The sequence below is a fragment of the Molossus molossus genome, unplaced genomic scaffold, assembly GCF_014108415.1.
Source record: "Molossus molossus isolate mMolMol1 unplaced genomic scaffold, mMolMol1.p scaffold_m16_p_13, whole genome shotgun sequence".
NCBI lineage: Eukaryota > Metazoa > Chordata > Mammalia > Chiroptera > Molossidae > Molossus > Molossus molossus.
Window position 1 is genome coordinate 41525097 of NW_023425348.1, and position 14986 is coordinate 41540082.

Below are 14986 nucleotides of genomic sequence, written 5' to 3' on the forward strand. Positions count from 1 at the left end.
ATTAGGTACCTAATGAATTATTTTGGTTATGTTGAGTTTGAAGGGTTGATGGGACAACAACCTTGAGGGGAATTCCAGACCATAAATAGTTGTGAAGGTCTGGAGCTCAGGAGAGATCAGAGCTGGAGGTAGATATTTGGAGCCCTCATTATCTAGGGGGCATGAGGATACTCAGGGAGGGTAAGAAGATTGAAAGAGACCAAGGATGGAGCTGTAAGCAAAGTCCAACATTTAAGAGGTAGACAGAAGAAAGCAGCCCTAGAATGGAACTAAGGAGCAGCCAGATGGAAGTAGAGGAAAAATATATTCCAGAAAAGGCAGAAGGGAGTTCTCATAGTCAACAGTGTCAGATGCTAGTGAAAGGTCAGTTAGGATAGGAGGTATTTTTAACTGTAGCAACTTCTGAGGAGAATGAGAGGAGGCAGTGCTACAATTATCTAGTGGGTAGAGGCCAGGGATGCTGCCAAACATCTTACAGTGCACAGGACAGTCCCTCACAAAGAATTTTTCAGTCTAAATTATCAGTTGTGCCAAGATAGAGAAACCCTGGTTAAGCGGACAGATAGGTTAAGTGGAATTAAAGAGCAGGTGTGATGGGTTAAGTCATGGAAATGGAAGAGCTGGTGGAGTAGCAGTTCTGGTCAGAGCATGGAATATACGATTTTAAAATCTCAGACATGGAGTGTTTCTGGGTGTTGTTGAAGTCAAGGGTGTTGCTAAAACTGAGTGGAGTAGAGATTCCATTTCAGATCAAAGTAAAACAGAAAAATCTGGCCTTTTTGGGCAGTTTAGCATTAAAATTGTAGTTATTTCAGATGGATTGTCAATCAGAAATTTGTGCTTTGAATTTATAGATTGGGGGGAGGGGATCTCTGGTGTTTGAGCCTGTGAGATCAGCAGTGTGGGCTCCCAGCAGGCTTTGCTGGAATTGTGCTATTCTAGATGGCTTTTGTGCTATCAGTTTGTGATTCTGCTTTAGACTTGGGGTAGAAGGGTTCACAGTCAGAACATAGAGCAGCTGACAGAAACCAAGAATTCTTTGTTGGACAAAGGCTCAAGTAGTTAAAAATACCCACAGGTATGATTGATATCCTTATCCAGCCACCTTGTCTTCATTGTGAAAATATTATGAACATCACCTGGAGGGACACAAAACTAAAAGACTTTTGGAACCCTTGTTTGCAGGCCTGTAAATTGCTCTCTGATGACTATGAACAAGTGCGCAGTGCTGCAGTCCAGCTTATCTGGGTTGTCAGTCAGCTCTACCCTGAAAGGTCAGTGTGGGTGTAAACCAGCTTTTGTTCATTGCTAAGCCATTTTTTTCTCCTCCCATCATGCAGAAGCCCACCTCCAGAAAAGGAATGTTGGTTAGATTTTTGGAAGGCAATGTGAAATAGGGGAAAAGCACAGACACTGAAAATCAAGATGTCTGGTTCTTGTTCTTCAGTTCTGCCATACTTTCTGTGTTTCTTGGGAAAGCTACTTCAGCTCTCTGGGTCCCAACCTCCTCTTTTGTAAATGAAGAATAAGTGAAGGGATGAGACTGTTTTTCTCAAGTGCTTTGCAGCTTTCTCCCAACTCCCACCCCACCCTTTTAAAATCGTTAAAATTATTTGGAGCCCATTTTAGTAAATACAAATGTGTGATAAAGATACCAGATGGTTTGAGAATAATGATTCCTTATGTAGTGTTTTCCTGGTTTAAAATATTTTTGCAATAATCAGCTAATTCTTACAGTGATTCTTTGAAGTAGAGAGACAAATATTAAAAAAAAAGAAAGAAATTGGAATTTGCCTCTTCTTTTAACCAGATATGAAAGTTTGTTTTATATTGATTTATTCTGAGATTTATTATATTGACAGCAATGCAAATATAGAAAAACATAAAAATATAAAGTACTCTGTGGTAACTAGTTTTTGGTATCTTCATAAATCTTTGTACCTTTGATGAGTTAAACACTTATTCAAGACCATGAAAATTTGCAGTGCATTTAATAGGATTGGTTTATACTCCCAGAGTCATTTGTTTACTTTTTTTTTCTTTATTGATTTTTAGAGAGAGAGGAAGGGAGAGGGAGAGATAGGAAACATCCATGAGAGAGAACATCGATTGGCCACCTCCAGCATGCCCCCTACTGCGTATTGGGCCCACAACCTGGACATGTGCCCTGACCAGGAATCGAAACGGTGACCTCTTAGGTGCATGGGTCGACACTCAATCACTGAGCCACACTGGCCGGGTTGTTTACTATTAAATGTATTTCATCATTTTAGGATTTTAATTATTCAGTTATCATTTCTACTTGTGCCATTTTCCATTGGTCATTCCCAGTTTATTGAACTTGAAGCTTTAGGTATATGTTTTGTCATTTGTAGTTTTTTTTTTTCTTTTTATTTAGCATTGTCCCTATCCCTTCTTCTAATGAAGAAATTCGCTTAGTTGATGATGCTTTTGGAAAAATTTGTCACATGGTCAGTGATGGCTCCTGGGTGGTTCGAGTTCAAGCTGCAAAGCTATTGGTAAGTTATACTTTCTTTAATGAATATGTTGCCTGTTATACAAACATTTTGAGAAACTACAGGTAGGAACTGTTGTAACCCACTATTAGAAATCCTGGTATTTCTTAATGGAGAAGTAGTAAGTAGTCTTTTAGAACTAGGAAGAATATTGAAGAAAATTCTATTTAAACTTGTTAGCATATGAGATAGCCAAGGCCTAGAGAAAACGGAAAATAATAAAAAGAATTGCTGCCGTTTACTAAGCACCCACTATGACCTAGATACTTTGCTCTGAGGCCATTTACATGATCTTATTTACTCTTCACAGTAACCCAGCAAGGTAGATATTATTATTCCCATTTTCCAGGCGAGAAAACTGAGGCTCTGAGAAGTTAAGTAAATTATCCAACTAATACAAATAGAAAGTTGTGAAATAGGATTCAGATACTAATCTCCTGACTTTTAGCCTATTGTGCTCTTCCTGTTTTGCCTTTGGTGACTCATAGTACATTTGTAAAAAATGTTAATTTTTTAGAAATGGAACTGTCTTAAGGGGTGTTAACCCATTAATAGCCTTGTTTTATATCTTTGTTATCTTTGAGATGTCGTTTGATCTTAGTTTTGGTTTCTCGTCTGTTAAGTGGGTTATAATATCTCTCATATTTAACTCACTGGATTGTCATGATTGTCAAATGAGATACTGTCTATGAAAATGTTTATAAGTTGTAACATATTCTACTATGTGTAATGGTGGGGGTGGTATAGTATATAAATATATATAAGTATATAAAAATTTGTGAATATCACCGCAAGAATATCAGATTCTTTTTGGACACTTTCTTTCTGAGGGACTCCAATTCTACCAGTCTTGGTGAGATTTTTGGCTAAATACTTTGGACCTGACTGTATTGGACACAGATCCACTGATAGCCCTAGTTCTGTGACCAGTATTTATGGGGTAATTGCTAAAACCTGTGTGAAGCATTTTCATGGCCTAATAAGGAATTTGGATGATTTCAGTATTTCAGTAAATAATTATGTTGTTTGTTCATAATAAAATACAGAGTAAAACAAATCAGTTGTTATTGATTTTATTATTATTATTACTATTATTATTGTTTTTGTTAATCCTCACCCAAGGATATTTTTCCATTGATCTTTAGGGGTGGGGGGAGAGAAACATCGATGTGAGAGAGACACATCAGTTGGTTGCTTCCTGCAAGACCCTGACTAGGGTCAGGGATCAAACCTGCAACCCAGGTACATGCCCTTGACTGGAATTGAACCCCACGACCCTTCGGTCCATGGGCTGACGCTCTAACTGCTGGGCTAAACTGGCCAGGATTGATGTTATTTTATTTTTTAATTTATTAACTTATTTATTAATTCCTCACCCAAAGACATTTTTGCATTTATCTTCAGATAGAGTGGGAGGGAGAAGGGAGGGAGAGAGAGAAACATCGATGTGAGAGAGACACATTGACTGCCTGCTACCCACACGACCCCACCCCGGGCCGGGGACAAACTGCAACCAAGGTACGTGCCCTTAACGGGAACCGAACCCGGACTCCCTGGTCCGTGGGCTGATGCTCTAAGTGTTGAGCCAAACTGGCCAGGGCTGGATCTTGACTTTCACAGCTGAATCTTTGACTTTCTAGATTGGAGACCCAGAGCAAGAATGCAACACATTTATCCTGTCTTAAATCCAAATGGTTTCTGGGGTGGCACTTAGGAACCCTACTATTTTTGTTGTTGTTGTTGTTAGAAAACATTCTGACCCCACAGTGCCACTGAAGAAGCTAGACTAGGAGAGGCAGAGCCCACAGCAGGAACTCTGGCAGCCAACTGGAACATGCCATCATCCTTACGTAATTCTCATTTAACAAGGTGTACAGCTCCTTGAGCAGTTAAGCATTACCCATATCTAAAGTTTCCCTCATAAAAACCCTGTGGAAAGGAATATGGTTCTTGACGGCATGTTGAATAGCACCATGTGATAGTATTAATTTAGTTTGGGTACCGGCTGTGTGTCCCAAAACTGGTATCTGTGTTTGGCAGCCTCGTTGATGTTCCTGGCTGGGCCCTGGCATGCCATTAACAGCTCCGTTGCTCTCTGGATGTACTGTAACTTCTGCATTGGAGTGGTGGGATTTTTTTGAAGGCTGCTAAATCTTAATCTCCTGGGAATCATATGCAGAGTCTGACTTGGTGCCTCCTGAATTTGGTTTCTCCTTTTTTCTCATCTGTTTTTTGTTTTGGCACCCAAGTCTCCTCTTCCTTCGGCATGTCCCCTCTCCTCCTCATTGTATCCATCTACCCCGCACATGTTCTAGTCATTCAGCTCCAGACTCTGCTGGCTGGCTGAAGACTTGCTGTCCTCTGCCATTGCTGAGGTGCAGGCTGCGGAGGCGGCGCTGGGGACTGTGGGTATGGGGGCCAGCACGGCCGTGGAGATAGCTGCCAGAGCTATAGATGTTTTTATGATTGGTGAGATATACTTTATGATGAACTCATTATCTTTTTGGTACAAATTTGTTCTTCCTGTACTTTCATGAATGATTAATGATCTACTTAGTCATGAATCCAGAGGAATTTGGAATTCTTTTTCTGTGTCCTATATCCTCTGAATCATCAACTCTTATCAGTTCTGCCTTCTTCACATACCTTGAATCTATCTTCCCTTCTCCATTCTGCTGAACCTGTGCTACTTCAGGTCTGACCATTTTTCAAGTAGGTTACTATTCTGTAGGGCTCTTGGTATTTGTGGATTTAAAGTGGAAAGCTTTAGCTATTGTTAGATAACACTGGAAATTTATTACAGATAATGGTATGTAAATTTGTAAAGTCAGAATTTGAATAGTGCATACTCTTTGCTACAATGTAGGGAGAGAGTTTAGCTGAAGGCATCCAAGGAGGGCATTGACACTTTGATTAATTTAGTGTGAAGTCATTAAAACTTTCTTTGTAGGAAAAAAAAAAATGCCACTTAAAAAGCCAACTGCTAACACTAGTGGTAAAACTAGAAAATGAGGAACTTTTAAAAATTTATAATTCTTCATAAAATTGATGTTTTGCATTAAAAAAATGAATGTTAGAATTGGTATTGACTCAGATCTATGTAACAAACAAGGCCACTACTGTACCATGTAGCGATAAGACAAAGTGGTTTAGAAACTAAGTCAAAACAGTACAACAGTTGCTCTCCTAGAGTTGTAGGAAAGATGTTAACTTGGGTAAGGATATTCCCAAAGGATATATAACTTTCTATGGAAAATGTGCTTGGAGAAAAAGTCTGAGCCTGTATAAGCAGGCCAGGGCAATACTTGTTTTATTTAAAGAATGAATAAATGGCCCTGGCCGGTTTAGCTCAGCAGTTGGAGCGTCAGCCTGCGGTCCAGAGAGACCCGGGTTCGGTTCCCGCTAAGGGCATGTACCTCAGTTGCGGTTTGTCCCCGGCCCTGGTTGGGTTGTGTGGGTGGCAACCACTTGCACTCGATGTGTCCCTTTCAAGTCGATGTTTCTCTTTCTTCCTTTCTCTCCCTCCCACTCTACCTGAACAAAATATTGAAAAATGTCCTTGGGTAAGGATTAAAAAAAAGAAAGAAAGTGAACAAATGAATGGAAGGAATGAAATGAAAAGGAATGGAGAGATGGTGAAGAATAGTGGTTAAGGCAAAGGATTCTGGACCTGGGTTTATGGCCCAGCTCTGTAATTTACACTTTGTAACCTTGGATGAGTTACTTAATCTTTTTGTGCCTACCCCCACCTGTATTTATTTATTTATATTATTATTGTTATTCTTCACCTGAGGATATTTCTTCCATTGATTTTTAGAGAGAGTGGAAGAGAGGGAAGGGTGGGGAGAGAGAGACAGAGACAGAGACAGATATCGATCAGTTGCCTCTCACATGTGCCCCCCCAACCAGTGCCGGGGATCGAAATTGCCCTTGACCAGGAATTGAACCTACAACCCTTTGGTGTGTAGGCCAATGCTCTCACTGCTGATCCACCCTGGCCAGAGCTCCCCCAATTTTAAAATTGGACTGATAATAGTATTTACTTCAGAAGGGGACTAAATGTGTTAATATATGTATAAAGCACTTAGATAGTATGTGACAGCATAAACTCTATTTAGGTGCTAGCTACTGCTGCTGCTACTGTTATTATTTTCCTGATGATTCAGAACCCATAGGCATCTTTAGTATCAAGAATAATGTTAACTTTACACATTTCAGTTGACTGCAAAATTTGACTATTAAGATAATGTTCAGGTCTTAAAAGATGTTCAATTTGTTCTGGATTCTTTTTACAGGGCTCCATGGAGCAAGTCAGTTCTCATTTTTTGGAGCAGACACTTGACAAGAAGCTGATGTCAGATCTGAGGGTAACTTGAATTCTTTGTTATTTAAACTGGGTTTCTGTAACCAACACAATGTAACAATATATGTCAAGTTGATGTTGATTTAATTTTGTAGCCCATGCATTTGTTAAATTAATGTAGGATGATTAGATTACATTTAATTTAAAATTTTAGTAACTTGAACCAAATTACAAGTTACTTCATTAAATTTTAAATTATTACAATAAAAAATAAATTATTATAATGAAATACTTTGTACAAGTTGTGTTTTACAAAGAAGAGTCAGTATTAATTTTCTTTTCTTTGTGTTAGAAACTGCAAAGGTCTGGTCTTATTTTTTGAGATTGTGACATTTTAGGACCGCTTTTCAATAGCAGTTCCCATGAAAGAGTAAATAAATTCTATCTCTGAACTGTAACAAAATGCCTCTTACAGAATGTCTGCAAGCTTTTACTGTGACAGTTCTCTAGTATAGTCGCCAGAACCAAATATGAGTGTGAGAATAGGATATGTACATTCATTGTCAATATCTTAATTTTTAAATTATAAAAGCAATAATAAAGAGTTATAGAATCTTTGATGAATAGAAGGAAAGGGGGAAAATAACTTACTCATTTTCCCACTACTCTAACACAATGAGTTTTGTCATTTTGGTGTATTTCTCCCCAGCTCTCCCCACCCCCCAATTTAGCTTTATTGTTGAAAGTATTACAGATGTCCCCCCATTTTCCCCCATTGACCCCCTCCACCATGCTCTCTCCCCAGCTCTTTTTTCTTATACATGTTTTAAATATATGCATATAGTCTTGTAGTCTACTTTTTACATTTGCCACTGTATTATATGCTTTTTTTCATATTGCCAACTTTATACTTAGCATTGTTACTGATTGCATAATATTGTTAAGTAGTTACGCCATCAGTTTTTAGCTCTTCATTATACATTTAGATCTCCTAATTTTTCCATCTTTTTACAAAAATATGTTTCTATTGATTTTTTAGATAGAGGAGAGAGAGAGAGAGAAACATCAGTGTGAGAGAGAAACATTGATCAGCTGCCTCCTGCACACCACCTACTGGGGGATTGATCCCACATCCCCGGCATGTGCCCTAACCAGGAATTAAACCAGGATCTCTCAGTCCATGGGATGATGCTCAATCCACTGAGCTACACTGGCTGGGCTAATTTTTCCATCTTAAATCATATAAAGAATATTGTCTTCTGCATATTAGCTTTTTTTATTCTTTTGATTTATTTGGTAATATCAGATAAATTCTAAGGAATGGTTGAGGAGTTGATATGAAATATTGCCATATGGCTTTCCTGAAGGGCATTGCCTTCTTTTGAGGTAGGTGACTGATTTAAGTGTTCTCGTGTATTCTGGGGTGGGAGTGTAAAGAAGGATATACTCATGGTGAATGGTGAGGGATGGGTGGTCCAAAGGTTTCTAAGACATATCACAAGGTACAAACTTTACTACTAGGTCTAATCCATATCCTTGTAGGCTCAGGTGTTGTATTTCATCAGTGCCTTTAAGATAATCAGTCACTCCTGACCGGTGTGGCTTAGTGATTGAGCCTTGACCCATGTACCAAGAGATCCCAGTTCGATTCCCAGTCAGGGCATATGCCCAGGTTGTGGACCAAATCCCCAGTGGGGGGCATGCAGGAAATGGCCAGTCAATGCTCTCTCTCATCGATGTTTTTATCTCTCTCTCCCTCTCCCTTCCTCTGTCTCTAAAATCAATAAAGAAAAAAAAAAAAGAGATGATCAGTCATGAGGATGTGGACTCACACCATGAACATTCATAAGAGGAGGATTATAAAGTATTCATTTATGATAAGAGTTGTAACTCTCAAGTGGACTGGATATTTACTTTAGCTAATCAGTATATTCCCCATTAGGCATTCTGTGCAGAAAGTGAATTTTTTAGAAATCTCTTGAGAGGACAGTGTTGCTCGAATAGAACACAATTTTGTCAAATAGAGGCTTCCTTCTACTGGGACTGAAAAAAAATCTTTTCTAGGGCCAGTGTATTATCTACCCAGGATGGTACTTGGAGGGACACTGCCATTATTTACCTCTCTGGTTCTCCCTTTCTTATGTTGTCATTGCAAACATGAACACCTTTCTGTTCAACACATTCTTTCCCTATCTTTAATAAGGTTACTGTCTTTTTTTTTTTTGGTACGTACCCCTAGTGGGAACCGAACCCAGGACTCTCTGGTCCGAAGGCCGACGCTCCAACTGCTGAACCAAACCAGCCAGGGCTCTTTTTTTTAAAATTAATTTTTTTTACAGATGTTTATCTCTTTCCGCCAGTGACACTGTCCTCCCGATCCTGTCTCCCCTTCCCCCTTGTCCCCAGCATTGTTGTCTATGTCCATGGTTATACATACATGCATATAAGGTCTGTGGTTTATCTCTTTCCTCCCCCTAGCCTCCCTCCTCTGAGGTTTGTCAATCTGTACCCTACTTCTATGTCTCTGGGTCCATTTTGTTCATCAGTTTGTTTTGTTCATTATATTCCACAAATAAATGAGATCATGTGATAATTGTCTTTCTCTGGCTTGTTTCACTTAGGATAATACTCTCCAGGTCCCTCTATGTTGTCTCAAAGGATAAGAGATTTTTTTTCTTATAGCTGCATAGTATTCCATTGTGTATATGTACCACAGCTTTTTTATCCACTCATTTATTGATGGATACTTGGACTGTTTTCAGATCTTAGCGATTGTAAATAGTGCTGCTATGAACATAGGGGTACATATATTATTTCTGATTGGTGTTTCAGGCTTCTTAGGGCCCTCATTTATTGCGGTCAATCAGTTCCAGACTCTACTGCAATGAATGAATTTCCACGAAGTAGGATTCTTTATTTATATGGTCGTCCCTCGCCACTTTGTGCTTCGACTTTCGCAGCTTCACGTTATTGCATTTTTTTTCAAATACTATACTACTATATTTGAAAAATCCATGATAGAGTGAAGCCTCGAAAATCGAAGTGTGAAGTGGTGAGGGACGACTTTATTCCTAGAAGTGGGGTCACTGGGTCAAATGTCAGTTCAATTTTTAATTTTTTGAGGTAATACCATATTGTTTTCCATAGTAGCTGCACCAGTCTGCATTCCCACCAGCAATGTACTAGAGTCCCCTTTTCTCCACACCCTTACCAGCACTTGTTTGATGATTTGTTGATGGCGGCCATTCTGACAGGTGTGAGGTGATACCTCATAGTTGTTTTAATTTGCATCTCTGTGATGATTAGTGACATTAAGCATTTTTTTGTATGTCTCTTGTCCATTTGTATGTCCTATTTGTATGTCTATTTAGGTTCCCTGAATAAGGTTACTATCTTTAATAAGGTTACTGTCAGCAGTGATAGACCTGTGAGCCTTTGGTCTTAAGTTGAATTATCATTTCCCTGCCCTGATCTATTGAATATATATATATATATATATATATATATATATATATATTTTTTTTTTTTTTTGCAAGTCTAACTCTGAGAGCAGTCTTATTTCCTGCCTTCCCATGTTTTCAGGGTGCATCTTATTGTTCTTTCATGAACCTCCTGCAAGAGGTAATTGTTGTTGTCCTCCACAGAGGAAACGCACTGCACATGAGCGTGCCAAGGAACTTTACAGTTCAGGTGAATTTTCCAGCGGCAGGAAGTGGGGAGATGATGCTCCCAAGGAAGAAATAGATACAGGGGCTGTCAACTTGATTGAGTCAGGAGCTTGTGGAGCCTTTGTTCATGGATTGGAAGATGAGATGTATGGTAAGTATGACTGTATAATAACAATGCCCATTTACTGAGTGACTGCTACATGTAAGGCATCATACTGATTGATGTATTCACATTGTCTCATTTAGTCTTCACAGTCACTGTGTACCTACTGTTTTCTTTTAATCCTTACCCATGGACATAATTAGAGAGAAGAAGGGAGGGAGAGAGAGAGAAACATCAATGAGAGAGAAACATTGATTGGCTGCTTTCCATATGCTCCCCACCTGGGGATCAAACCTGTAAACCCAGGGATGTGCCCTGACTGGGAGTCACACCAGCAACCTTTTGTTGCATGGGACACCACTTAACTAACTGCACCGCTTTGGCCAGGATGCTGTTATTTTAATTTTACAGACAGGTGAGGTTGAGGTCCAGATGGTTTGATACAGTGGTTAAGAGCCTAGACTTTGGATTCAGTCAAGCAAAGTTCAAATTCTGACATTTTTATAAAACAAGCTTAATAGTAAGTGTTGCTGAATAGTGAGAATTAAATGATATTGTATATACATGAAATACTTGGCACAATACATGACCCATTTATAGTAAGCACTTAATATATTGGTGGTAAAAATTGATGTTATTGATACTGATAACTAATAATTTGTTATTAGTTACTTCATTAGTAAGAGATAGAAGCAAGATTTAAACCCTGGTATGTCTGACCTCAAAGCCTTTGTATGACTAATAAAGACTGTTACACCTTCGTTTTTGAAAGATATTATCACTGGCGATTGAATTCTAGATTAATAGGTGTTCCATAGTTTTCTCATTTGCATTGTTTCTGTTAAGAAGTCTGCTGTCTTTTATTTATTTATTTTTTTAGAGAAAGGGGGAGAGAGACAGACATTGATTTGTTGTTCCATTTATTTATGCATTCATTGGTTGATTCTTGTATGTGTCTGGAGTGGGGATTTAACTTGTAACCTTGGTGTATTGGTTTGATGCTCTAATCAACTGAGCTACCCGGCCAGGGCAAGAAAATTACTTTTGAAAGATGATGTTGTGTTAGTAGATTTAAGAATTGGGTTATTCTGCCCTGGCCAGTTTGGCTCAGCGGTTAGAGCGTCGGCCTGCGGTCCGGAGAGACCCGGGTTCGGTTCCCGCTAAGGGCATGTACCTCGGTTGCAGTTTGTCCCCGGCCCTGGTTGGTCGTGCAGGTGGCAGCCACTCGATGTGTCCCTTCACGTCGATGTTTCTCTCTCTCTCTCCCTCCCACTCTATCTGTACAAAAAATGGAAAAATATCCTCGGGTGAGGATAAAAAAAAAAAGAATTGGGTTATTCTGCCCAACCGCTGTGGCTCAGTAGATTGAGTGTTGTCCCATGGACTGAGAGGTCCCGATTCAATTCCTGGTCAGGGAACACATGCCTGGAATGTGGGCTCAGTCCCCGGTGGGGGCCATGTAGGAGGCAGCCAATCGAGTTTCTCTTTCACATTGATGTTTCTATCTCTGTCTCCCTCTCTCTCTCTCTCTCTGAAAAATCAATAAATGCATATTTTTAAAAACTGGGTTATTCTATACAGTTTGCTGTAAGGTATTCTGTATATGTAGAAATTAGTTAAAGCCACCCCTGCTCTCTTGTTCTCTATGAACTTGATAAATGAATTATAATGGAAAAGTAATAGATAATATGGAAATCCAGAAATTCAAACCTGTTTTATTCTAAGATAAGTAACTGGAATCTTTTTTGTTTTCACTAGCATTTTTGCTTTGTTTAGTTTCTTCAGTTGAATTGCATTACTATTAATGTTTATGTGGTTTATTTCTATAGTTTTCAGTTTGTCACTAAGGTGTAATTAAAGGAACTTAACTTTGGAAAGTGAGTAGATCATTTCATTGTCTGTAATCTCTAGTATTACCCATACTTTTTTTTTAAAAAAATGTTTTTTATTGATTCTTTAGAGAGAGAAACATCCATTGGCTGCCTCCTGCTATCCTCACTCGAGGACATGTTTTCCATTTTTGTTCAGATAGAGTGGGAGGAAGAAGAAGGAAGGAAGAGAGAGAGAGAGAGAGAGAGAGAGAGAGAGAGAGAGAGAGAGAGGGAGGAACATCCATCAATGTGAAAGGGCTGCCTCTCACATGACCCCAACCAAGGCCAGGGACGAATTGCAACCAAGGTACGTGCTCTCGACTGGAATCAAACCCACGACACACTGGTCTGCGGGCCCATGCTCTAACTGCTGAGCCAAACTGGCCAGTAACTCACCTGTACTTTTAATCCTCTAGTTGTGCTCAGGCCAGTTTGGCTCAACGATGAGAACATCAGCCCGCAGACCAAAGGATCATTGCTTTGATTCCCGGGCATGTACCTGGGTTGCAGGTTCGATCCCTGTCCTCAGTCAGGGTTGTGCAGGAGGCAACCAGTTGATGTCTCTCTCACATGTTTCTCTCTCACCCTTCCTTTCTTCCACTCTCTCTGAAAATCTGGAAAAAGATCCTTAGGTGAGGATTAACAATAACAACGAAAGTCCTCTAGTTGTTATATTTCTTCCCTCCCATGTGAGCCTTTGTACATGTGCTTCCTCTGCCTGGAAAGGTCATTTTTGGGTTTTTTTGGTCCCAGCAACTGCTTTAGGCATTATTTTAGGGGGTCACTTGTTCCAGAAAACTGCCTGATCCTATTGAGTGGGTTTTGTGCCTCTTCTGCATTTTTTTTTTTTAATCCTCATCTGACCCCATCCAGGGCTGGGGACCGAACCGCAACCATGGTACGTGCCCTCGACCAGAATTGAACCTGCAACTCTTTAGTCTGCAGGCTGACGCTCTAACTGCTGAACCAAACCGGCCAGGGCATCTTCTGCATTTTTTTTACAGTCCTTTCGCTTTTCAATTGTACCATTCATCATGCTGTAGCACAATTAACTAACTGGTCCTGCAGGTAAGCTCTGGGAGTCTTGATTTTGTTGGTCTTTGTAACTTCAGTATTTAGCACAAGCCTGGTAAATAGCAAAGCCAAGGATCTCATTACACATGTTCAGACACCAGAGGAATAGTTCTCCCCTCCTCTCCTCCCCCCCCCACCACCCCCCAACCCCCAACCCCCCAACATAGCAAATTCCTTTTCTTTGCCCTGACCCTTAAGGAGACTGTAATATACTTTCAACATTCCAAAAAATTCAATAGAAATTGTAGCCAGGCAGTACATGCAAAGTAAAACAGCAGGTTTCCTTGTTTCTGCTTGGAATTTTATCAGCTCTGATCATAAGGATTATCTCATGCTGATAGGAGTTTCTTTGATTCCTCTGATAGAGTCGCAAGAGTTATACATGAATCAGTGTGGTATAATAGATAAAGCCCTAGAAAGAAGAACCAGCAGTTAGCATATTTGGGTCCATTTCTGGCTTGCTTTGTAGTTAGCAATTTCATGTTTAAATTATGTTTTTGTGAAGTGGTGCAAATTCTTCCCTTCTAATTAAAAGCAGGAATTTATAACTACCAAGAACAGTCTGAGTCATCTTCCTTTAATGTAGTAACTCTGCTTTTAAAGTGTCTATAAAGATTTCTTATACAAAAACAAATTATATTTATGAGTTTTAACCGTGGTTTCAGTGTTTTTCTTTTCTTTTTTGAAACGATACATTGTGTTGCAGAACCACATGGGAACCACTGGAACAAAACAAGCATTTGTAAAAGCCTGTGAGCATTGTCTGTAGCTTACTCATCTCATCTCTGTATCCCAGCACTTTGCATAGGGTCTGGCATGTAGCACACGTTCAGGGAACAATGCTAGTGAATTAATGAAGGGCTTCCTAGATTCAGTAACTTCACTATTCCATGTTCTGAGCATGCACAGAGATGGAAGACATGCCTCTGTTTTCAAGGTTCTTATAAGACCTTGCTATAGCTAATATTTATTGAGCTTTTAACATATGCCAGGCAGTGTGCTATGTGCTTTACTTACATTATGTCATTTAGTCACCCTGACTACTCTGTAAGGATATAAGTGTTATCTTCATTGAACAGATGAGAAAATTGAGGTGCTAGGAAGTTAAGTTACTTAGTCAGGATCACCTCCAAATTTGTGGAAGAATCACACTTCACAATTCACTGTGAGATCTCTATCATCCCAGAGCATCCACCTTTAACCACTACACCATGCTAGTTCATATTATCAGCAGACCTGGGTACTAGTCTTATCCCTGCTCTCAGTCACTTTGAGGCAAGTTAATGCACTTTGCTGAATCTTATCTCTAAAATGAGAATAATGCTATCTAGCCTGTTTTAATAACATTATTTAAAAACTGCCTTTTAAAAAGTACTTTACTGTGGTTGGAATACTGAGATAAATAAAAACTTAATTTTCATGAAATTCTGTTAATGAAGACCATTAACTCG

The 14986-nt window shown here is 39.4% G+C and overlaps 1 protein-coding gene across 4 annotated transcripts in view; it reads left to right on the forward strand.

Moving 5' to 3' along the window:
* The window catches only part of INTS4 (integrator complex subunit 4), a 94813-nt gene that overhangs the window by 28812 nt on the left and 51015 nt on the right, over positions 1 to 14986 (forward strand). For all 4 annotated transcript variants that reach the window (XM_036258271.1, XM_036258274.1, XM_036258272.1 and 1 more), the window contains exons 7-10: positions 1186 to 1274; positions 2399 to 2519; positions 6812 to 6883; positions 10464 to 10638. In XM_036258271.1, the coding sequence (XP_036114164.1) occupies positions 1186 to 1274; positions 2399 to 2519; positions 6812 to 6883; positions 10464 to 10638 (457 nt within the window). The remainder of the gene's footprint in view (positions 1 to 1185; positions 1275 to 2398; positions 2520 to 6811; positions 6884 to 10463; positions 10639 to 14986) is intronic.